General features: G+C 39.4%; 1 protein-coding gene across 1 annotated transcript; it reads left to right on the forward strand.

Moving 5' to 3' along the window:
* The first annotated feature begins 572 nt into the window (after positions 1-572).
* Positions 573-20,211, forward strand: MRPL39 (mitochondrial ribosomal protein L39). The gene is made up of 10 exons (XM_004757437.3): positions 573-705; positions 1,431-1,637; positions 3,667-3,806; positions 6,023-6,122; positions 7,071-7,138; positions 9,271-9,383; positions 11,960-12,025; positions 12,951-13,104; positions 17,005-17,052; positions 20,113-20,211. Exons 1-10 carry the CDS (start codon positions 642-644, stop codon positions 20,158-20,160), a joined length of 1,008 nt encoding a protein of 335 aa, XP_004757494.1. The 5' UTR covers positions 573-641; the 3' UTR covers positions 20,161-20,211.
* Positions 20,212-23,266: the final 3,055 nt, after the last annotated feature.

Genomic DNA, 23,266 nt, shown 5'->3' on the forward strand with positions numbered 1-23,266 from the left:
GTGCCCGCTCAGGGCTCCTAGAGGACCTGCCGGCATCACCAGGATGCCTCTAACAGGCTCTCTCTACACTCCAAACACTACATACACTAATTTGTAAAGAGTTCTATGGCTCATAGAGTTCCCTTCAGTGGCCCAGTAAACGCAGAAGCCTGGCACAGGTCCCTCCGCCCACCCAAGAACTCACCCTTGCAAAACCGAGAGTTGAGCTGTCATCAGCGTGACCCGCCGGGCTGACCACGGGCGTCGTCTTTCCCCGGTTTTTCCTCCCCAGAAATACTCTTTGCGGGAAGCAAGGGTTTTGTCCAGCTCTCTGGGCTCGAACTCGCGGAGGCAGGCGGGTGAGGGAGCCAGTCAGACTGCGCGACTCCAAAGAGGGAGGATGTTTCCCTGCAGAGCCCGCGGGGCTGGCGGACATGCCCCCCTACGCGCCCCTGGAACGTACCCCAGCTCTGCACGCCGCCCTCCCGGCACTGATCTTCAGCGAGGCGCAAGCGCGCCCCCTAGCGGCGGCCCGCGGCCCGAGCGCGGGGGCATCGGAACTAATCTGGTGTACGGAACGCAGGGTGCGTGCTTAGAGTTTCCGGGGAGGGGGTGCAGAGGAGGACCCGCGCGAGGCGATTCTTACGGCAGAGGAGGCGGCAATGGCCGTGGGGATCCGGGGGCTGCGCCTCTGGCGGGCCGCCCCCAGTGGCGGGGCTGGCTGGAGTGAGTGTCAGCGTCCGAGCGGACGAAAACCGAGGCTTGAGGGAGTGTCTACTCAGATGGGGCCCGAGGCGGGTCCTGGGAGGTCCCACGCACGGGGTTGAGGGCGGAGGTGGCGCTTCAGGTCCCGGCTGTGGCGGCCGCGGCCGGCTCCCGGCCGGAGGGTCCAGACCTCGGGGCGCAGGGGGCGCGGGAGGAGCTCAGGGCCGGCCGGGAAGGACCCCGCGTCCCCGGCGCGACAGGGGCTCGTTTTCCCGTTGGAGGACTGCACATCCGCTCTCATTTAGGGTTTGGGAAACAGGCTCAGCGTTTCCCGCTCTGGGATGGATCGTTTGGGCGAGGGCGCTCCGTGCTCTGGAGCTTTCTCGTCCCCAGGGTCTTCCAGAGCGACCGCTTTGCTCCCCTTCCCAGCGACGGGGCTGACTTGGGGTCCTCGAGTTCGGAGTGGGACGGCGGACCGGCGGGCGGTGCAGATCGGGCGGGGAGGCGGCCGCGTGCAAGGGCGGGGGTCCGGGCCGGGGTCCGGGCCGGTGCGGATTTCTTCCGCCGGCCTTTTTCATCATCAACCCTGGAAAGCGCCTCAGGTTGACCTCGGAGCGCATTTTGGCAAGCGGCGGTTTAAAATGGCGTGGCCTCCCCGGTCCAGCAAGGAGCGGGGTGCGGGGTGGGGCATCCCCGCCGCGTTGCGCGTTCGTTCCCCGTCGACCTGGCTTGTCACTTCCACCCAGGGTCGATCGCGACGTCGCCAGCCTCCCGCCTGTCCCCGACCGAACGGGCAGAAAGGCAGAACGATCTCTTCAATCAAGAGAAGCACAGGCAGCTGTCCTTCACTCCTCGCACCGAGAAGATCGAAGTTAAACACGTTGGGAAAACCGACCCTGGCACGGTTTTTGTGATGAATAAAAACATTTCCACTCCTTACAACTGTGCCATGCGTAAGTAGCGAACCAGGATCCAGTTTTGACTGTTTTATTGCGTCACCTCTGCGGAAGAGTGGGTTCCGGGGAGGCGAGACTCGGTGGTTGCTCCCTGAACTTGGTTGGAGACCTTCTCCTTTCTCGGGCATCTCGCTCTCTGTTCGCTGCCTTGAGCTCTTCAGACTCCCCGTGGGTCTAGAAACGCCGGCCCTGTCACGCACCGGTGGTCCCCGGACTCGCTTGAATCCGGCGGGGTTTGGGGTGCTGTTAACTGTTCCAGGCGGGAGGAGGCAGAGGTGTCACTAGTGTGCTTGCCCTTTTTAGACAGCACCCTGGGGTGATGGGGGCGGTCACTGTGGGGAGCTCATCAAAGAAATTTGGGGTAGAGGGACAGCCCTGACCTCGGGTGACCAGCCTTTATGGCCGCCTTTCAGTCTTACCTGCTCACCACTTGCCTCCTTGTGCGTTAGGATTTGCGCATACTATGTTTTGACAGCCATGTGTCTACCTAGTAAATGTGCCAGTGGTATTTGCATGGGGTGCATGTGATGAGGGTCAAATTACGTGTTGTGTTCATATTTTAAAGGAGATCACTGTGCCCTCTGTGTGATTCAGTGTGTACAGGAAGGGTACAGGGCCTCTGTATAGATTATTTGTGATCAAAATGCTTTTATTTTAAACTTTAAAAGATTTCACTTATTTATTAATGGAGAGAGACACAGCGAGAGAGGGAACATGAACAGGGGAGTAGGAGCGGGAGAAGCAGGCTTCCCGCTGAGCAGGGCATCCAGTGCCCAGGGAGCCCGATGTGGGGCTTTATCCTAGGACCCTGGGATCATGACCTGAGCCTCCCAGGTGCCCCCATCAAAATGCTTTTAAAGTACCTTTGATAGAACTGGTCATATTGAAATTTAGAAAACTTTCAAAATAGATCTGTACACCAGCATGCGTGCTCATATATAGGGCTAGCTGCATTGTTTAAACTTTTGAAAAACTCAGTAATGATTTCATTTAAGTAATAAATAATTTAAGTTAAAAGCTTAAGCTAGCATATTACTCTGGATCTTCCGTTGTTTGGGCACTTGTATTAGTACTTATGATCATTGTTTACTACTTTTGTGAACATTTCCTGGACCGTTGCTGTGTGATAGGCATTAGGATTACAGAAGAGGTTAAGACAAAGTACAGGTCCTTAAGGGGCTTTGTACGTTTTGCACGTCGGGACGAAGCCTGTGAGCGCCCTCAGCACGACTCCTGCACTGATGCTGGCTCGACTCCTGCACTGATGCTGGCTCGTCGTTCGTACCTTCTCACATCACCCAGTACGCTTTTGAGTCCTTACCATGCTACAGGCATGGTGCTAGGTTCTGCGTATACGAATGAGTGAACAAAACCAGACCTGACCCCTCTGTATGGAACTTAGACCCTGTACCAGGAGCTTGACCCCTTCTGTGAGTAGCTGTGTACTTGAAAAACATCTAACCAGGGTTGGAGTTGCACTTGCCTTCTGGTCAAAGAACAGGCCAGAGATGATGGGCTTATATGTGAATTCGTACTGATAATTAAAAACTGTTAGTGGTATTTAACTTGAACAGGCCATGTTAGGGAAGTAAGAGGTGGTTTGGATGCAAGACCCCAAAGCCATTTAGACCAGATTTACTCTGGATATATATTTAGATATTTTCTCTATCAAGTTATGTGGGTACATACCCAAATATATCCATGATACTGCTCTCTTAATATTTAAGTGTAGCTCTTGGAAAATTGTTTTACTACTTAATAATTGACAGATTAATTTGAAATTAGACTTAGCCTTAATGATTTTTGTAAATAGTTTGGGCAGTTTTGTTAGTAAGAATATATTGGATGTGTTGAATATTTTTTTATTAGTTACAGATGTAAGTTGTAAGACTTTTTTTCCCCTGAAGGAAGTCATTGCAGAATTTTGCTTTTCTGTTGTTTTATTTCTTAATGGAGCACTTAAACATGTAAGTTTTCACTTTGGGTTCTGTTAGATTTAGACCTTCAATCTGTTTTAAATCTCTAGATTTAAGTGAGTGGTACTGCAGGAAGTCCATTCTGGCTCTTGTGGACGGACAGCCTTGGGACATGTATAAACCTTTGACCAAATCCTGTGAAATTGAATTTCTTACTTTCAAAGATCGTGATCCAGGAGAAGTGAATAAGGTATTTCTGCCTCTGTGTTCTTTTTTCCCCCTTAGTTTTCTTCTTCTTCTTCTTCTTTTTTTTTTTTAATTAAAATACTTTTGCTACAGACCATTAAATGTGCAAATGTGGCCAAGGTCAAATGTAATGTACTAGATAACCAGTGTTTTGCTTGTTAGATTAGGCGTTTCCACAGTTCAAAAAATCCTTGAACTTGGCATCCTTTCTTTGTATTTTGGTGTGAGAAAAACTATTTAACTTGTCTTTACATTCATCTCTTTGCTGCACTGACATTTATTGATCACTCTCTACTTTACATTCCCAAAACTGCTTCAATTCAGCCTTTGATCATTGTTGGATTTTTTCAGTAACTTTTTAACTCTGCGTCCTGCCCCCATTTTTAATTCTAAAGTCTTCCTGAGTAGCCCTGTAAGAGTTTCATTAAGTGACATGACTAAAGATTGTGCCACTTTTTTCCTACCTGCTAACTTTCAGGAAGGACATGAAAGTTATTCCCCTTCCTTTCCAAGCCCCGTGCATGATCTGATGCCCATCTTGCTTTCGAGCTTACTTTCATGGCAGCTTTCTACTTCCTCTTTGCTCTGGTCATACTAAGGGCCTTGGTCACTAATGGTTTAGTCTCCTGGCTTTTGCTGATGTTCTTCTTTAACTCTGGGTATTTTCTTTCCTCCCTCTTAAAATCCTATTTCTCTTTTATAGTTCAGTTAAAATGCTACCTGCTCTTTGGGATGTTGTCAATTTCTTCTTGTCAGAACGAATCCCTCTTTAGGGCTTCACAGCACTTGGATAAATGTCTCTAGATATAATATTTTAATATTGCCTTGCAATATGAACCATTGAACGCGTTGGATTCTTGGCTCTGTGAAGACAGGGATTATGTCCCCTGTTGGACCTAGTTCTTGACTTACATACAGTAGGTATTCAATAAGTATATGTTGAAATGAAACACTTAAGAAAATGATAGACATGATAATAGCTCACATCATGTATTAATTATGTATCAGGCACTATCTTAGTTGATTTATAGGTATTAACTCATTTACTCTTCATAAAAATCCCATAAAAATGGGTACTGTTATTCCTGCTTTCTAGATAAGTAAACTGAAACAAAGAGAGGTTCAGTAGCTTGACCTAGCTTACCAGTTTAGGAGATAGTAGCGCTTGGATTTTAATCTAGGTGTTCTGACTCTGGAGTTCAACAGACATTAAAAACATTTAAGTAGGATAGATGAGCTGCATTTTGCTACTTGCCTTCAAAGCTTGGATTTGTTATTTCTAATATATGGTATGTGGTTCTGTAGAGTAAATCCTGGAGCAGTTTCTGCTGTACACAATCAAGTGAGCCCAGTTTTTTAGTCCTCAGGTGAGAAGTGCTTATGAAGGTCAGTTGCCCAGTTATAGTGGTGCCAGTATGGGACATAGTATGGGCAGGTCTGCTGTGGGACTTGTGTTTCTGTTTATGACTCTGATCAGGTCATTGCATGGATACCCACATTAAGCTTGTCCATGGGTCAAATGTGCTGGTAAAATGAAAGCCCAGTTAATTGGTTGCTTTGCTGTAAATACAAATAACTTGAGTGATGTGCCTTGTGATGTTAGTTAGAGTGTAGGAGTCATAAATTCTTTTTTCTTTTTTTTAAAGATTTTATTTATTTATTTGACAGACAGAAATCACAAGTAGGCAGAGAGAGAGAGGAGGAAGCAGGCTTCCCGCTTAGCAGAGAGCCTGATGTGGGGCTTGATCGCAGGACCCTGGGATCATGACCTGAGCCGAAGGCAGAGGCTTTAACCCACTGAGCCACCCAGGCGCCCCAGGAGTCATAAATTCTTAAAAGTTGAGTTTTTCCTCTTTATTATATATGGTATAAACAGGTTTATATTAATACTATTTATTTATTTATTTTTACTTTAGCACAGGTTTGTTAACAAGTTACCTTTATCTTGGGTTAAACATAAAGTTGCAACCAGATAGTAAAACTATGTATTGTTTGATAACATAGTGCATGGCATCTGGCACAGAAACATTGCTAACAGCACATTCTTTTGTGCCTGTTGCTTGGGAGAGGTAATGCCACGGCCTGATGTTCCCTGTTGCTCCATGCTGAGGATGGACAGAGAAAGAGCTCCTAAGTCAAAAGTTAACCTAAATTTTAATACTGAAGAAATGTTAGTGAATCTTCGTATGTATTATGTTTGTGTGTATTTTATTTTGCCAGGCTTATTGGCGTTCTTGTGCCATGATGATGGGCTGTGTGATAGAGAGGGCATTCAAAGATGAATATGTGGTCAGTTTGGTCCGAGCTCCAGAAGTTCCTGGTAATGTACACACACACATGCATATTTTTATAATCCTTCAGTGGTTTCATACCTATTTTTGGTATTTTATAGAGATGCTTTTTTTTTTTTTAGCTTATGTCTAATTTTATATAATATATACTGCTATCATACATATATTCCATTTATAAAGGGTAATGAAACGTCTTATTTAATTAATGGAGTCCATTATGTAATAACGGAATTCGAGGAGAATGTTTCTTTTGAATATGAATTTCATGTAGTTACATTGTCTCCGCGTTTGTTTCCTGCCTTTAAGCATGTATTTCTGAATCAAATATGTGGAAGAAGAAGAAATGAGAATATAAATAGAATTCTGGAGAAAGCTGTGTTTAGGTGGCACTTTTTCACCAGAAACATCTACTACTCTGGAGAGGAACCATATTGGGAAGAATCAAGAGTTCACACTCTTTGTAATTTTGGTGAAACTAGGATTTTGCATCAGTATGTGCAGTAGGATCACATTTGTAATTTAAAAAATATATAGAAGTATATACACCAAAAATATTTAAAAAGCTAAATGAATGATTCTAAGAAAGGCAAAACAACAAAAATAAGGCAGTTTAGAACACAAAAAATTCAACATTTTATGTCCATTTAGTCATTCCCCTACATATTAAATATCTTATTCTTTTGGAATTTTTATGTTTAGTAACTATTTGAAATCTCTGTAGTGATACTATTCTGGAAGAAAACATGAATGTTGAAAAACATACTTGTGATTTTGGGTTAACAAAAGGTGAATTAGTTTTTTGGGTGGGGCCAAGTTGTAGAACTTTGGCAAGAGCTGGGATAATGGTGACAGTTTTATAGTTTGTAGAGTGCAGAGAGATTGTTGGCCCTTCTTTTTATGGTCTAAATATTTGTTCCCAATAAGTCACTCTATTGTAACAGATTTGACTTTGCCTTTCATTTTGGTTGGATTTACAGTAATCTGTGGAGCCTTCTGCTATGATGTAGTTCTGGATAAGAGACTTGATGAGTGGATGCCAACAAAAGTAAGTATAGTGTTTGGAATATTAATTTTAGAATCTGGGCCTTTTGTTGTTAGAATGAGTCCTAAATTGTTGAATGCTACTGCATGTTAAGAATATTTAATTTAAAAGACCCTACTTACCTACCTCCCTACTTGTGTTGTTGGCTTTTTCAGTGAATTTAAGATAGAGGCAGATGAATGAGGGTATTCACAATGTGGTCAGTTGTGTGGAAGTTTTGTGTCTTACTTGAAGTACTTTCTTCCTAGTATTGTTCATTCTGTTTCTTAAGATAGTGGTTTTCAAGATGCCCAGAATATAAAATAGAGAAGGTTAACCATCTTGGTTGATGTAGTGGTGGGAAGCTTGGAACCTTACTTTCTTGAATCATCCGAGCACAATTTGAAAACCACTGCCCTAAACGATTTTAGCTTGTTGCATGCTGTGAGATCTCCCTTATACACACAGGTTACCCTGAAAGGAGGGATAGAGGGTAGAGGATAGAGTGAATTAAGAATCAGGCTTCGACAAAGCTAACTCAGATAGCAACAAACTAGACAATTGGTGAATGATCTGATTGTGTAATGAGTGTTGTCCTTGTTGGTCTGGCAACTGGGTAGCACATGGCTAACAAAGATGATTTAGATCAGATGCCCTGTAAGGAGAGTATACTGATGACTTTAAATTGTCAAGCCTAGAAATTCAGTTATCACTGGGGAGAAGAGGCAAATACTTGATTCTTAAGCCAAACTGTATGTCCTACACATGGAAGTCTGGAGATCAGGAAAGGAAAGGTGATGTACCATACCATTTTATCAATGCTACTGTGTACATTTTTTTCACATTTTAACATCTCTGGAAAAAAAATATATCTTACTATAGATAGCATGGTAGCGTTTTTTCTTAATGGTATATTTTAGATTTAGTGAAATGTTGTAATTCCTTATTGCAAAATTTTGGAGTTTTTTTTTATGTCTAGTAATTAGTAATTCTGGCTTTGGAAGTTATTTCTTGTATAATCCTGCTTAAATTGGTTAATATCAAGAAGGACAGCAGAGGGAAACAGGAAGGAGCGAAGAGAGGGAGAGAGGGGAGAGGGAAGAGATGTAGAAAGAAAGGTGGAAGGTGCAGGGGGTACAGGGAAGGGATTGGAACTCTGTGATCTCTGAACTGGTGTCAGTGTAATTTCTCTCTCAGATATGCCCTCAGATTTAAGAAAGGATTCTCACTTGTTGGGGGGTTAAGTAAGAACTAATGAGATTAAGAGTTCTCATTATGTATGAAACTTGCTGCCTTCTTTTCCTTTTTTTAAATGTAAAACTTTAAATAAAAAAGAAATGTACTAATTACAGGCACCATGGGGTTGGGTGGATCACTTAGAAAAAGTGGTGGAGAGTTACATTCAAGTAACAGTTGTATAAAATCATGAATGTGGCTTTGTTATAAATTGTCCCTTTAAGAATGGAGAAGAGTCATTTCATGCAAAAAAATCTAATAGGAAGTTTATGGAAAGAATTTTATTACAAAAATTACTTGCGTAACAGTGCTTGGTCTTTTGTGTATTAATAATGATTTATAGTATGAAAACTCAGTTACAGCTTTTATTAAAAGTGTCATAAATATTGTTAATGTGTATTAATCAGTCATTTTAATTGCATAAAAGTGACTTTTTATTAAACATGAATTTTTATATTAAATGTATGCTATATTTTGGGCAAGGCCAATGATGACATTATATTTCCTGGTAAAATGTTCTGAATGACAAACAATAATTTCCCTGTTCATTTAAAAAAGCTTAGTTTTACTTAAAATGTAAACACATTTTTGTATGTTTTTATTAGCATTTTTAATTGCGTCATGTTTTAATAAACTGTAAGGGTTGTATAATTTGAATGAAATGTTTATTAAGATTTCTTTGTAGGATTATCTATAATAATTAATATAGGCTAATATCTTAATTACAAGTAAATTACAAGTTTCAATAGTTAAATTTATGGTCTGAATACTTAATTGTTATAAATTAATAACTCCTAACAAAGTTGCTTTTGCTTTTTCTTTTAGTTGGATTTATAGTATTTAGCATACAGTTTTATCTGCCTTATGGAGAAATGCTTTTAAGTCAATTGTTACAAAAAGTTAATACTTTCATTTTGAAGGAGAATCTACGTTCCTTCACGAAAGATGCTCACACTTTAATTTATAAAGATCTTCCATTTGAAGTTCTGGAAGTGGAAGCAAAAGTGGCATTAGAAATATTTCAGCACAACAAGTAAGTGTTGGCTCCCTTGGAAGTGAGATTCAACCTCCTGAAATTATATGTAATGAAGAAAATTTAGCTCTTAAGAATCTCTATATCTGATGTGTAAAGGACACTTATTTTTAGCTCTCAGATCTCTTTTTCTGTACCAGCCTATTTACTTTGATTCATCTCATTGCTTATTTCACAGAGAAAAGACCTCCCCTCGATAATTCTGTTTGTCTTACTTCTCTGTTTCTTTGACCAGAGAAGTCCTTCACTTCATAGCAGCATTGCAGTGTGTTTCCCCTTTTTCCTTTCATCATGAAGTGATAGCATCCATGGAACTGTATCATTTTGTTCATTTGGCAGCCTTTCCTTCTCACCCTCCTACAGGGGTGAGATAGAGAATGCCAGTCCTCTGGAGGGAGCTAACACCAAAATAAAACATTCACATAGCCAGGTCTTAGTCTTCTGCACCAGAATTATTCATCTGGTGGATTTTCTTTGCCAACATTTTAAATCTTCCCTGGGTCCTCAGTCCCCTTTCTCACTCAGAAAACTTAAACTTTACCACCTTCTACTAATTGTAACAACATAAACTATGTTTTAATATTAATCTAATTGAAATTAGAACTAATTAGGGAAATCTTCATTGCAAAAAAATAACATAGATACTAGATTCTTAAGACAGAATATACCCCTGCAATTCATTCAAGGTTATGGGCTGGAATTTCTTTAGGTATTTATAAAATGAGATGTAAGTTTGCATAGGGTTAGTTTATAATATTTTGCATATCCTGGAACCAGTGTACTAAGAAAGCAGTAGGAACATACTAGTTTAACTGAACTAGACTGCAGGTAGTTCTATAGACCCAAAGCACCATTGATTCTATAAGAAAATTCCTTGTATTATTAGAACATACCAAGATACTTCCTGTGCTACAATTCTAGGGTCATGCTGTCCAATAGAGATATAATGTAAGCCATCTATATAACTAAATTTTCTAGTAGCTACATTAAACAAGTCAAAAGGTGAAGTTAATTTTAGTAATACATTTTATTTAAACAATATATCTAAAATGGTAATTCAGCATGTGATCAATATTACAAAATTGATGATACTTTACAGTTTTTCATGCTAGGTCTTCAGAATCTCATGTATTTACTTTTTTTTTTTTTTTTTTTTTTTTTAAGATTTTGCTTATTTATTTGACAGAACACAAGTAGGCAGAGAGGCAGGCAGAGAGAGAGGGGGAAGCAGGCTCCCCGCTGAGCAGAGAGCCCCATGCAGGGCTCGATCCCAGGACTCTGACATTGCGACCCAAGCTGAAGGCAGAGGCCTAACCCACTGAGCCACCAGGCGCCCCCCTCTACTCTGAAGGCACATTTTATTTCGGGCTAATTACATTAAGTGCTCCATAGCCACCATAGTGTACTCTAGATGTTCATTCCATGAGATTTCCCATTCTCTCCACTCCACTTTACAAGTCTAGGAGGGCTTGTAGGAAAGTTAGCTGAATGTGTGGAAGGAGGTTTAGGGATGGTTTGGGGGCAAGTTTGAGGGAATAGAGAATTTTGGATGGTTAAGGTAGGTCAGTGATTAGGCCTTCTGCTGTAGGGGGAGCCTTACATGGCTTTGACTCCCAGGGGACATGTGCATCTCTTAGAGGTGGGTCAAGAGGGACCAATATTAAGGGAACTGGCTCCCATAATAATGTATGGGGGGCTTTGGCAGAAGGGGTATGGCAGTAAGTGGATGTTTTCACATCAACTCATGCTTCCCAACTTTGACATACACCCTCCTAATACTCCTTTAGCTCTGGGGTAAAGAGGGCTCTTAATAGTGGTAAAACTATGATTTGAACCTGGGTTGTGCAGTTCCATCTCTGCTATTAGCTGTAGTAACAGGATTGGGTAGATTTGAGAAACATTTAGGCCGTAGAATTGACATGACTTGGCAATGAATTGGATGGAGGGGGTGTGGCAGGAGAAGCAGGAATCGAGGAAATCTCTGAAGTTTTTCACTTAGACGTGTGGGTAGTTGGCGGTGTCATTTACTAAGCTAGGAAACTCAGGAGTAAGAATACATTTGGCAGGAAAAGAAGGAGTAAATTTTTGCTCTGTGTGAGAATTGCAGAGTGTAAGGTACTTGTGAAACAGTCTAATAGATGTTCAGGAGGGTCTTAGATATGTAGTTCAAGGCTCATAAGAGGGATGTGGATTAAAAGCTGAACTGTGGAAGGAGGAAAACAGAAGTGGGATTAAAGCTGTGCATGTTAAGGAGCTAGCCCAGGGAGGTTACTTAGTGAAAAGGGGCTGTAGGACAGGTCCACTAGAGAGTGGAGAGGGGGAAGAGTGGCCAGAGAGTTAAAGTATTCAGCAGTAGGGAGTGTCATGGAAGCCAGAGGAAAAGAGCACTCGGAGAGATGGAGTTTGGTGGAGTTGTGACATCGTGGCCAGACTGAAGGACGTGAGGCATGAAGGGGAGGCTCCAAGTGTAAACCCCTCTTTCAAAAACTATGGCCAAAGGGGAAGAGAAAAGGAGGGGTCCTTTAAAAATTTTGTATATTTAGAAGTAAAATTTTTTTTTCTTTGCCACTTTTTAGGTACAAAATGGATTTCATAGAAGAGAAGGCGTCTCAGAACCCTGAGAGAATAGTTAAGCTACACAGGTAAGTAAAAATAAATTGGCTGTCATGCTAATTTATAGGAAGATGTAGCTTTATTGTGGTTACCCAATGTGGTGTATGACTGCAAAAGATGCATTTGTACTCAAATTTGTTATTCTCATTATCTTATTTTCTGTTGCTTTGTTCATTGTTTTTATAGGGTGGTAACTGGATGATTTAAATTATCTTCAGGAGCAGTTCTGGTTTCTGTTCCTCATTCTATTGTTTGTTATTTTTATTTCAGCATTTCAAGAGTTGAAAACCATTGTTTAAGAGTTGAAAACCATTGTTTAAAAATGTGATTTTCAAAAGTTAATTTTGAAATTGGGCAAAATATTCATTGCTACGAATTGAACATAATTCATGTGTATTCACAAATGTCAATACTAATTACTACTTATGTTACATATAAGTAAGTAAAATAGGAATGTGCTTTCTGATACAGGGATGAGGGAGATAAGACAATGCATAATGCATGCGCAGAAGTGACTTTGTGACCTATATCTTTTTTTCTCAGTCTCATGTTTTCTTGGCTCAGAGTTAATTTTTTTCTACAAAGCTGCTCCTCGGACAATCTGTTTTATACATTGAGTTCCTAACTCTATTACAATGAGTTGTTACAAGGTTATAGATTACAGGGTTTTAGAAATTGGATTCCTTCGATAGCATGTTACATTCAGTGGTCTAAAAATCTCTGTAAAATTTTATCAGTGCTAATGAAGAACAGGGTTCACTTGACTTTAATTTTCATAGTTTTAGCCTCCTCACTTGAGATTATTGTGTCAGGAGCAGTAGAGACTGAATTGACCCACATGAAATGTTCTTGACTTGGGGACATTGTCCCAAAGAGAATAAATAGATTTTTTCTAAACTACTGTAAATGGTTTCATTTTGAGGTTTAATGTGTTTGTTTTTAAAATCAAATCAGGTTTGGTGACTTCATTGATGTGAGTGAGGGTCCTCTTATCCCAAGAACAAGTATTTGTTTCCAGTATGAAGTGTCGGCAGTTCATAATCTTCAAGCCACCCCATTGGGTCTTGTACGAAGATTCCAGGGTCTGTCTTTACCCGTACACTTAAGAGTAAGTAAAGTTTAAAGTTTCAGATCATCCAGTTTGGGGAGTGATTGTGATTCTGGTCTTGATTTTATACCAGTTTGAAGGACAGACATTTTAATTTTCATTAAGTTGTGTGACAGTAATACTTTGTAAATTCAGGTTTATGATAAAAACAATTTTCCCTGGAATGTAAACTGATCATTCACAAAAGAAATACTAGTTGAAAAAGTTGAATCAAACTGGGATAGTAATTTTAATTTTTCGAGTTAGTATAGGGAAGGAGGGAGCACTGAAGATTATTGGAGTGCATATTGGTAAGGCCTTCTGGAATGTCTTTCAGGTTTAGGTTTGGCAGACTTTTCTCCTTAATTTTCCTAATCTATTTATGACCCAGAGTCTGTTATTTTCCATATTGTTCCCACTCCTTGTTAATGCCTTTTTTTTTTTAAAAATTCAACTTTGGATTTTGAGATAATTCAAAATCTGTATAGGTTCACATGTAGTTATAAGAAATAATACAGAGATTCCAAGTTACCTTTACATAGTTTTCCCAATGATAGCGTCTTACAAAACTAACAGTACAGTTTCACAGCCAGAGTATGGACATTGACATAATGAGGATATAGTACAATTTCTTTACAAGGCTCCCTCCTTTTGGCCCTTTATAGGCATACCCACTCTTCTCTGCCCCACCTCCACCTCCTCACTTCTGGCCACTATTAGTCTGCTCTCTCCTACAAATTTCCATCTTAGGAATATCATGAATGGAATAATACGTTATGTAATCTTTGGGGATTGGCTTTTTTCTCACAGCATCATTCTCTGAGGATTCATCAAGGTTGTTGTGTAGTTGGTTCTTTTTTATTGCTGTATAGTATTCTGTGGTATAGACCTACTGTGTATTATTTAACCATTCACCTGTTAAGGGATATATATATATATTTTTTTATAGTTTTTTGGCTATTATGGATAAAGCTGCTATGAACATTTTTGTGAATATGTGTTTTCGTTTCTCTGGGATAAATGCCCATGAGTGCAATTGCTGGCTCATATGGTAGGCATATACTTAGTTTTTTAAGAAACTATCAAACTGATTTCCAGAGTGACTCTGCCATTTGACCATTCCTATCAACAGTGTGTGAGTAATCAGTTTTTTGATCTTTGCCAGCATTTGACATTGTCACTGTTTTTAGCCATTATGATAGGCTCGTAGTGATTTCATACTGTAGCTTTAATTTGCATTTTCCTGTTGGCTAATTTTGTTGAACAACTTTTCATGTGTTTACCATCTGTATATTTTTTTTGGTGAAATGTCTGTTTTTTTTTTTTTGTTTATGTTCTAATTTTTTTTTTTTTTTTTTTTTTTACTGCTGTTGAATTTCTAAGAGTTTTTTTCCTAGTATATTCTGGCTATTAGTCTTTCATTGTATATATATATAACAAGTTTACATATATTTTCCGTCCGTAATTACATCTTTTCATCTTTCTAACAGAAGATTAGAAGTTGGGCAGATCAGAAGTTTTTAGTTTTGATGTTTAGTTTATCAGTTTTTCTGTGTGTGGATCATGTTTTTGGTGTTGATTCAAAGAATTCTTTGCCTGGACCTAGAGCCCAATGATTTTCTTCCTTTTTTCCCCCTAACAGTTTTATAGTTTTATATTTAATTCTGTGTTCCATTTTTTGTTAAATTTTACATAATGTCTGAGATTCAGGTTGTGATTCATTTTTCTTGCCTATACATGTCAAATTGCTCCAACATCATTTGTTTTGTTTTGTTTTGTTTTGTTTAAATATTTTATTTATTTACTTGAGAGAGAGACAGTGAGAGAGAGCATGAACGAGGAGAAGGTCAGAGAGAGAAGCAGACTCCCCATGGAGCTGGGAGTCCGATGCAGGACTCGATCCCAGAACTCCAGGATTATGACCCGAGCCGAAGGCAGTTGTCCAACCAACTGAGCCACCCAGGCGTCCCATCCAACATCATTTGTTAAAAAGGCTTCCTTCCTCCATTAAATTGCTTTGGCACCTTGTTAAAATCATTTGGGGATATCCCTATGGTTCTATTTCTGGGTTCTCTATTCTGTTCCATTGGTTTGTGTGTCTGTCCTACCAGTATCATGGTCTTGATTACTGTAGCAGTAAACGGTTCTTGAATCAGGTAGAAGAATTCATTCTGTGTTATTATTTATAAAAATTGATTAAATTATTTTAGGTTCTTTGCTTTTTCATTTAATTTAAGGATAATCTTTCTGTTTTGACCGGTCTTACTGGACTTTGATAGGAATTTTATTTAACCTGTGTATCAATTTGGGAAGAATTGATGTCTTTACTAAATTGTATCTTCTAGTCTATGAACATAGTATATCTTTCATTTAAATCCTTCATCTCATTCATCAACATTTTGTACTTTTTAGCATTTGTCCTTGACACGTGCGATTTTTCTCCACGTACCCGTTTCCTTTGCTAGCTTTCTGCATTTCACCATCTACTTAGCTGAGAGGTAATCCTTGATTCTCCATTTCCCTCCTATCTATGCTCTATCCCATTCATCAGCAAGGCCTTTAAATTCTTAACACTGAAACATGCCCGGAGTCCCTCTGTCGGAGTCCCTCTGTCGCATGGCATCACATCTGCTACCACCACCCTTTCCAACCCGCCTTACTCTACCCCTTCCTTGATTTCACTCTGGCCCCTGAAGCACATTCCTTACTTAGTATCCAGAATGACCTTTTTCATATACAAATCAGATCATGTAATCCCTTTGCCCTATACATTCCAGGGGCTTCTTATAAAAATCCCAACCCTGGGGGCACCTGGGTGACTCAATGGTTAAACATCTGCCTTCCACTCAGGTCATGATCTCCAGGTCCTGGGATTGAGCCCTGCATTGGGCTTCCAGCTCAGCAGGGAGCCTGCTTCTTCCTCTCCCTCTCCCCCAGCTTGTGTTCTCTCCTTCTCTATCTGAAATGAATAAAAAAAAAAAAAAAAAAAAAAAAATCCTAGCCCTGTATGTTATCTCACAAAGCCCTACATTATCTGGCCTTTGCCTGCCTCTCTGACCTCGCATACCACTTTCTCCATCATCCACCGGCTTCCAGCCACACCGGAGGGTCTGCACCCATTGTCCATTCTGCTGGAGTCAGGTGTGGTTTTCCCTTTAAACATACAATGCTGCTCTTTTCTCCAGAAGGGCTTACATGTACATACAGTAATTTTATCTTTTATCATAGATTTTACCAGGTCATTCAGTGAGACATAGTCACTGGCCCACCCGTATCCCTCAGTATCACCTTTAAATGACTTAGTAAAATTGATGCAGTCCTTAATGCATTTTACACAGTTTTCATCTGTGCATTCTGAGAATCCCCAACTATATACAATTTTTAAGGATTAAGTAATTGGTTCTATAATTATTTTGTCTCCATTAGTTTTTACTTGTTCTTTAAGGTAATGTGTTAAATCCTCTAAAACTGCCATTTCAGTGTGAAGGTGTCACCGTCGGTCAACACTGGTCACATCAGTTCTTGATGAACCTCTCCTTGTGATTGCTAGTGGTTTGAAGAATGACCTCTAGTTTGTTGAAAATGGCTATTTAGGGAAAGAACTACAGCCCATGGGAAAATGAGGCAGAGTTTTGCTTCCCATTAGAAGGAATGCTGTCTGCGATGGTGGTGATTAGGAAGGAGAAAAGAGGACGAGTGGCATTTTCAGTGCTATGTCTGCTTTTCTTACATGCCAGACACAGCAGCTGTCCTGTAAAGTACCTTTTCTCCTCCTCGAATCTACTTTTGTAACTACTTAGGCTCGTTAGTACCGCCTGACTTCTTATGTATTTGTTTTGTTTAAAACCTACTTAAGACTCATTTCCTTTTATTTTAACTTCATTGCTTTATTTAATTCATAGTGAATCTTTTCTTTTCAAGGCACATTTTACGATATGGAATAAGTTGTTGGAAAGATCTCGGAAAATGGTAAGTGTTTTTGACGGCTAATGACTACTGTTCCATGAAGAAATTTTTACTGGAATCAAGCAACAACACAACAAATAAAAAAGAGAAGAAAAGAAAACAAAAGAAAAAAGTAATTAGTTGTCTCAATAGCTAAAGCAGTGTTATAGTTGGTGACCCCAGTAGTATCTTGGCAAGAGAATAGTTGTAATTTGGCATTTCTTCTCTTTTTGTTTGTTAATATCATGGAGATGATACTGTAGAACTTGAAGAAGAAGAATGCTGCTCTATAGTAGTAATAGTTCTTAGAGGGTCCAGTGATGTTAATTATGTCTTTGATAATTTTTTTGTAGACTTAATGAGCATGGGAAGATTAAAGTTTGTCAGATATATTTTGAAACTGCCTTGACATTGGTTGACATATTAAATGTGCAGATGTCCTGAAGAATAGTATTTGAGTTCTTGTGTTTTGTAGTTCATTTTGTGTCAGGCCTTTAAACTGACACAGTAGGGATGATTGTGATTTCACCAGTAGGAGTGATTGTATTTCTTGACCTCTGCTATCCCTATTTACTCGTTCATAGGCTAAGTGCTCGTCCTTTACGTACATCATTGAATAGCTGGTCCATGTAATCTGGCCTCATAAACCCTTCCTAGTTACCCTGATTTTCCACTCAAGCTTGCAAGCATACATCAAACTATCTTTTTTCTTCTTCTTCTTCTTCTTTTTTTTTTTAGTTTGCAGTCTTATATCACTTTATTTTTTCCCAGCTTTATAATTGATATATATATAGCATTGTGTAAGTTTAAGATGTACATTGTAATGATTCTATATTTGTATGTAGTGCAAACTAATTACCACAATAAGGTTAGCATTGCCATCACCTCACAGAGTTACATATTCTGTGTGTGTGGTAAGAACTTTTAAAATCTACTCTCAGTAACTTTCAAATATATATTAACATTATTAACTCCGACTTATTTTCAAGTTTGTTTGCTCATGGCACTTTTTCTGTCTGGACTCTCTGTCCTTTTCTCCTCCTCTCTGTGAATGAATACATCCTACTTATTCTTCAGTACCTCATCCAAGTCTTACTGTCTTCATGAACCATTTGCAAAGTGACCTCCGAACAAATACCCATTCTTACAAATTCCACTTGATTATATATCTCTTCATACGGTTTTTCAGTTGTTTTTGCTAGTGCATTTACATTCAGTCTGTTAACCCATTCAGGGTTTATTATATATGTGTCATGGCAAATTTTGAGCCCAACCTTTGGTGTATGGGTTACCTGGTAAGTATTGATAATTTTTTATGATGATGTACAAACCTAGTCTCTATTAATGAATTTACAGATAGAATTTATTATTGAGGCACTTAGTCATAATGTTCTTGTGTAAAGAGTACATATAATTTCCTCATGAAAAGAAAGTACTTTTGAATGGATAGAAAAATTTTATTTCTTTGGTAACAATTATCATTTTATTATTTATTTTTAATTTATATATATACATATATATTATCCAAGTGTAATTAACACACAGTGTTATATTAGTTTCAGGTGTACAGTGCAACGATTCATCAATTCTATACATTACTCAGTGCTCGTCACGATTAAGTGCACTCTTGATCCCCTTCACCATAATCATCATTTTAGGTTAGGAAACTAGAGGAGAAATGAGTTTATAATAGATGTAGAAAAATAGTGGGGGTAGTAACCTAGAGTATGTAATAGGAATCAGGGAATAGCTGTTTTTGCAAAATTTATTCTGGTTCAATTTCCTTCTGTCCATTTTGTTTAAAGGGAGTAGGTTAAACATATGGTGCATCGATTCAACTAGCATAGACATGTCGAATGTGTGTTATGTGCCGGGAGCTGTAGGTAAAGAAATGAATAAAACCTACTTACTGGCCTCAGGGAGGCTACTTTAATGGAAACTAGACTTGCAAGCTGACAGTTGGGTGTACAAGTGGAATTCTGGCATACAGCAAAGGACCTGGACTAAGCTGGAGGATCGGCTAAGGAGGGTTCCCAGGGATTGGAGTTGCTTAAGTTGGCTTAGAGGATGACTGAAAGTGGGCCTGGCAGATAATTTGCTTGGGGTTGGGTTGGTGGTTATCTCAGAGGAGATAATGCCTAGAGAGATGGAGGAATGGAGAGAGAGAGGAATAGAAGATGGATCTGAATGTACAGTCTTCTGTAGGGTGGGTGACGAATCCAGCAAAGTCTGTTGGAAATAGCGTATGAAGAGGGGCTTGTCTTCCATGCTAAAGAATTGGCATTCCCCTCCTGGAAGTGATTGGGGGCTACTGGGGAATGTGAAAAAGGAAGTAACTTATGGGTCAGCTGTTTGTGTTTAAATGCTTACTCTGAAGCAGCATGGAAGAAAGCTGTGGCTTAAACTAGCAGTCCTGTTAGAGGGATAGAAGGTGGTGAGGTCCTGAAGCTTAGGTGTGGCAGTGAGAGTCACTCAGGTAGAATTAGTAGGACTGTTGGTTGAATATGCACGTAAGAGAACAGTGGATTAGCAGGTCGAATAGCAGGTGTGGGCAGCTGGGTAGAGACCTTCACAGGGATAAATAATGCTGGAGGTGGGGTGAGTATCAGGGTAATGAGGAGTAAGTTTAGCTGTTTGATGTGTTTGAGTGACACAGAGTAGAAATGTGGATGTACAGATACCTACTTCTACTAAACCTGTAATATACCATATTTAAAATAGAATTATACCTCCCAAGAAAATCCACTGATTTAAAATACTGTGTGACAGCATTGCTGGTATTTTTCGTACGTGAGTGATTTCATTTTGTAATTGAAAAATAAAATGACAGACTGGAGAAGCCTAGCTATATGCTTCAGATTATATTTTTAATGAAATTATTGTACTTTACATGATAATCTATATTGGGAACCTGGCCTTGTGCATTTTCTTCTTTTTCTGCTTAACTTTCTGTAATAATTACTAATGAAGGAGAAAGACCAAGGGTAATAGGAAAAGGACTATGGAATGATTTAAAATGGTGGGGGAAGAGTAAAACTAAAAGTGGTTATTTATTAGAAAAGTAAAGTATTCATGTATTTACAGGTAACTGAAGATCAAACTAAACCTACAGAGGAAAGTGCATCGACCTAATAACTTCCTAAAATTTAAATATGTATAATAAAATAAAAATTTTATATGAAATATTTGTGTGTTCTTATAAAGATTAACTATTGGGGCACCAGGGTGTCTCGGTTGGGTGTCCCACTCTTGGTTTTGGCTCAGGTCATGATCTTGGGGTCATGGGATTGAGCCCTGTCAGGCTCCATGCTCAGCATATGGACACCATGCTCAGGGGGAAGTCGCTTGGGATTCTTTATCTCACTCTGGCTCTGCCCCTCCCGCTCCTTGAGTACTCCCTCTAAATTAATAAAGAAATCTTAAAAAAAGAAAATTTACTATCTTTTTTCTCCCTAAGACTTATACTGATGTTTATTTTCCCTCTATTATTATTATTTACTTTTTACTTTCTTTAAAGTTTAAAACAACTTACGCTGTTCACAGTAAAAATTTTGTGCAGAAACAACCCTGTCCTCCCCAGATAGGACACTTTGACATGTTTTCTCTGTTCAGTCCTTTTTCTACATGTATAAACATATATGTATAAATACAAATGGGATCTTTTAAAAACATAAAAGATCATAAAACTAGTTTCCATTTTTGCCATTTTAAGCAATGGCACAATAAATATTTTTGTACAAAAGTGCAAGTGTTTGGGACGCCTGGGTGGCTCAGTTGGTTAAGCAGCTGCCTTCGGCTCAGGTCACGATCCCAACGTCCTGGGATCGAGTCCCACATCGGGCTCATTGCTCCGCAGGGAGCCTGCTTCTCCCTCTGACTCTGCCTTCCACTCTGTCTGCCTGTGCTCGCTCTCGCTCGCTCTCTCTGACAAGTAAATAAAATCTTAAAAACAAACAAACAAAAACACAAAAGTGCAAGTGTTTTGTGGATAGGTTAACTGAGAATTTACTAATTAACTGAATATTCATTATATATTGGCCATGATGCTAAGCCTTTCACATGGAATCTCTTATTTAATCCTCACAACGTTTGAGAAAGTGTTTCTGTTTTGTAAATGAGGAAACAGACCATAGAACTGGCCAATAGCAAAGCCAAGTAACTTCACTCGTCCTCTGCACTGCCTCACATATAAATACTTTGTAGGAATAGATTTCTGATAGAGTTACTGGCAGATGCTACCAGATCTTAGCCTCCCAAAGGTTTTGCCAAATGACAGTCCCAATAACAGAGTTCTGCTTTCCCGTGACTGGGGCAAGTCTTGATTGTCAGTCTGTTAAAACTTTTGCCAAAAAATTTCTTCCTGGGTGTAGTGTACAGGTTTCTTCTGAATTTATTTCTTTCCTGGGTGGGATCTACTTCTTCCTAGAGACTGTATCTTCCTTTTGCTTTATTAACTTTTTCATTGTGCTGGAGTCCACAGTAAGTTACATCTTGAGAAAAAACATCTAAGAGGTTAAGCCCTTGCATGTCTAAAGTACCTTTGTTTTGCAAACTTAAGTTTGATCAGCTGTTTGGCTGGTAGAGAATTACAGATTGAAAAATAATTTTCTGTCAAGACTTTGAAAGCAACTCAAGTATCTTCTGGCAATGTTGCTAATGAAAATCTGATACTCATCTGATTGTGTTCCTTTTTATATAAGCTATTCTCTGGAACCCTGCCTTCATACCATTCACCCTGCCATCTACCCACATACATACACACCCTGGATACTTTTAGGATCTTAATGTTCTTGGTGTTATAAAGTGGTAAATTTTATGTCTGTATCTAGATTAAAAAAAAATTTTTTTTGATATCTCTTGAGCTCCAGGAAGTTTTTATTTCTAAATATTTTTCTTTTCTGTTTCTCTAATACCTTTTATTAGATTTTGGGTCTTCTGTATTGGTCTCCTGTATTTCCCCTCCCCCCTCTTTTTCATTTATATCCTAATCTTTTTAATTGAACTTCTTATACCACTGACAGTTATGATGGGGGTTTTCTCAATGCTAGAATGAAGAGCTCTTCAGCCTTGGTCATAGATGTCTTTACTGACTGCTCTCACTCTTCCCAGATAGTGCTCCCACTTATTTCATGAGATCCTTCCATTAGTTTACCTGGGGGGAAATACTGGGGTTCATGGGGATGAGGGGTCAAGGTCAGCTGGTTTGTATATAGACTTCTAATTCCTTTCTTTTTAGCCCTTCTTCTGTTTTCTGTCTTCTACCACCGGAGCTTCTCCAGGCTCATCTGGGCAGGTTGTCTGTCTCTCTGACAGGTTCTGTCCACATTCTAAGTGGTGACATCCTCTGCTGTTCTATTAGTCCCATCTTTTGGAAATTTCTCATCTGCTGCAGCTTTCCTCTCCCATCCCCTTGGTGAATTTATACTTCGATTTTTAAAAAATTCTGAACGATTTTGACCATACAGAAAAATAAAAAAATAATTTAACCCCTGTTTAAGTAGATATTTATTCTCCTTTTTTGAATACCTAGCACTGCTTGAACATCCATCCACTCTGACAACTTCCCACTCTGGATCTTCTCTCCATAGAGTAGAAGAAGAGTAAAACATAATTTCCAAAATTTCCTTGTAGCTGGGGGCTCAGGCAGGCATCCTAGGTCCCCAGTTAGACATACTTGTATGAAATTGAGACGGGACACCACGAAGACAGTGTGGCTCATGGGATCCATTTTGTTAGGGGAGCAGTGACTTGTGGCTTTCAAGGCCACAGTGGTTCAGAGAGCTATGCTCAGTAGTTCTCCCCCTACAGCTGCTCTGCTGTAATGACATGTTTCGGAGTTGTATAACCAGATTGCCAAGCCTGAGGCCATTTGTGAGCCATTTGTTTTTTGCTTAAACTGGCAAGAGCAGATCCTGTTTGCAGCCAAGAATGTTGACATATAGTCACTACCCAAATTTAACCATTGTTAGCCTTTTCCTTATTCATTACAGATCCTTCTTTTAAAATAAAAAGCTACCTACCCATTGCCCATTGAAAATCTCCCTTTTGTCATTTCCTTCCAAGAACTACCATCTTTTTCATGCACATCTTTAACCCTTCATGATTTGCAATGTATAGTGTCCTCTGTGTTTTAAACTAAATATAATTTGTTTCATGATATGTATCCTTTTAAAGTTTATCACTCAGCAGTTTAGTTTTCACATTTAACATGTAGATATGTGTAGAGCTAGTTTAATAT

The sequence above is a fragment of the Mustela putorius genome, unplaced genomic scaffold (genome assembly GCF_011764305.1).
Source record: "Mustela putorius furo isolate JIRA1106 unplaced genomic scaffold, ASM1176430v1.1 tig00000832_pilon_pilon_pilon, whole genome shotgun sequence".
In the NCBI taxonomy this organism is placed as follows: domain Eukaryota; kingdom Metazoa; phylum Chordata; class Mammalia; order Carnivora; family Mustelidae; genus Mustela; species Mustela putorius.

Coding starts and splice junctions, on each gene's coding strand:
- MRPL39 (XM_004757437.3), top strand. CDS start 642: ATGGCCGTGGGGATCCGGGGGCTGCGCCTCTGGCGGGCCGCCCCCAGT. Junction 7,139..9,270: donor ATGAGTGGATGCCAACAAAA/GTAAGTATAGTG, acceptor TTCATTTTGAAG/GAGAATCTACGTTCCTTCAC. Junction 13,105..17,004: donor CTTTACCCGTACACTTAAGA/GTAAGTAAAGTT, acceptor TTTCTTTTCAAG/GCACATTTTACGATATGGAA.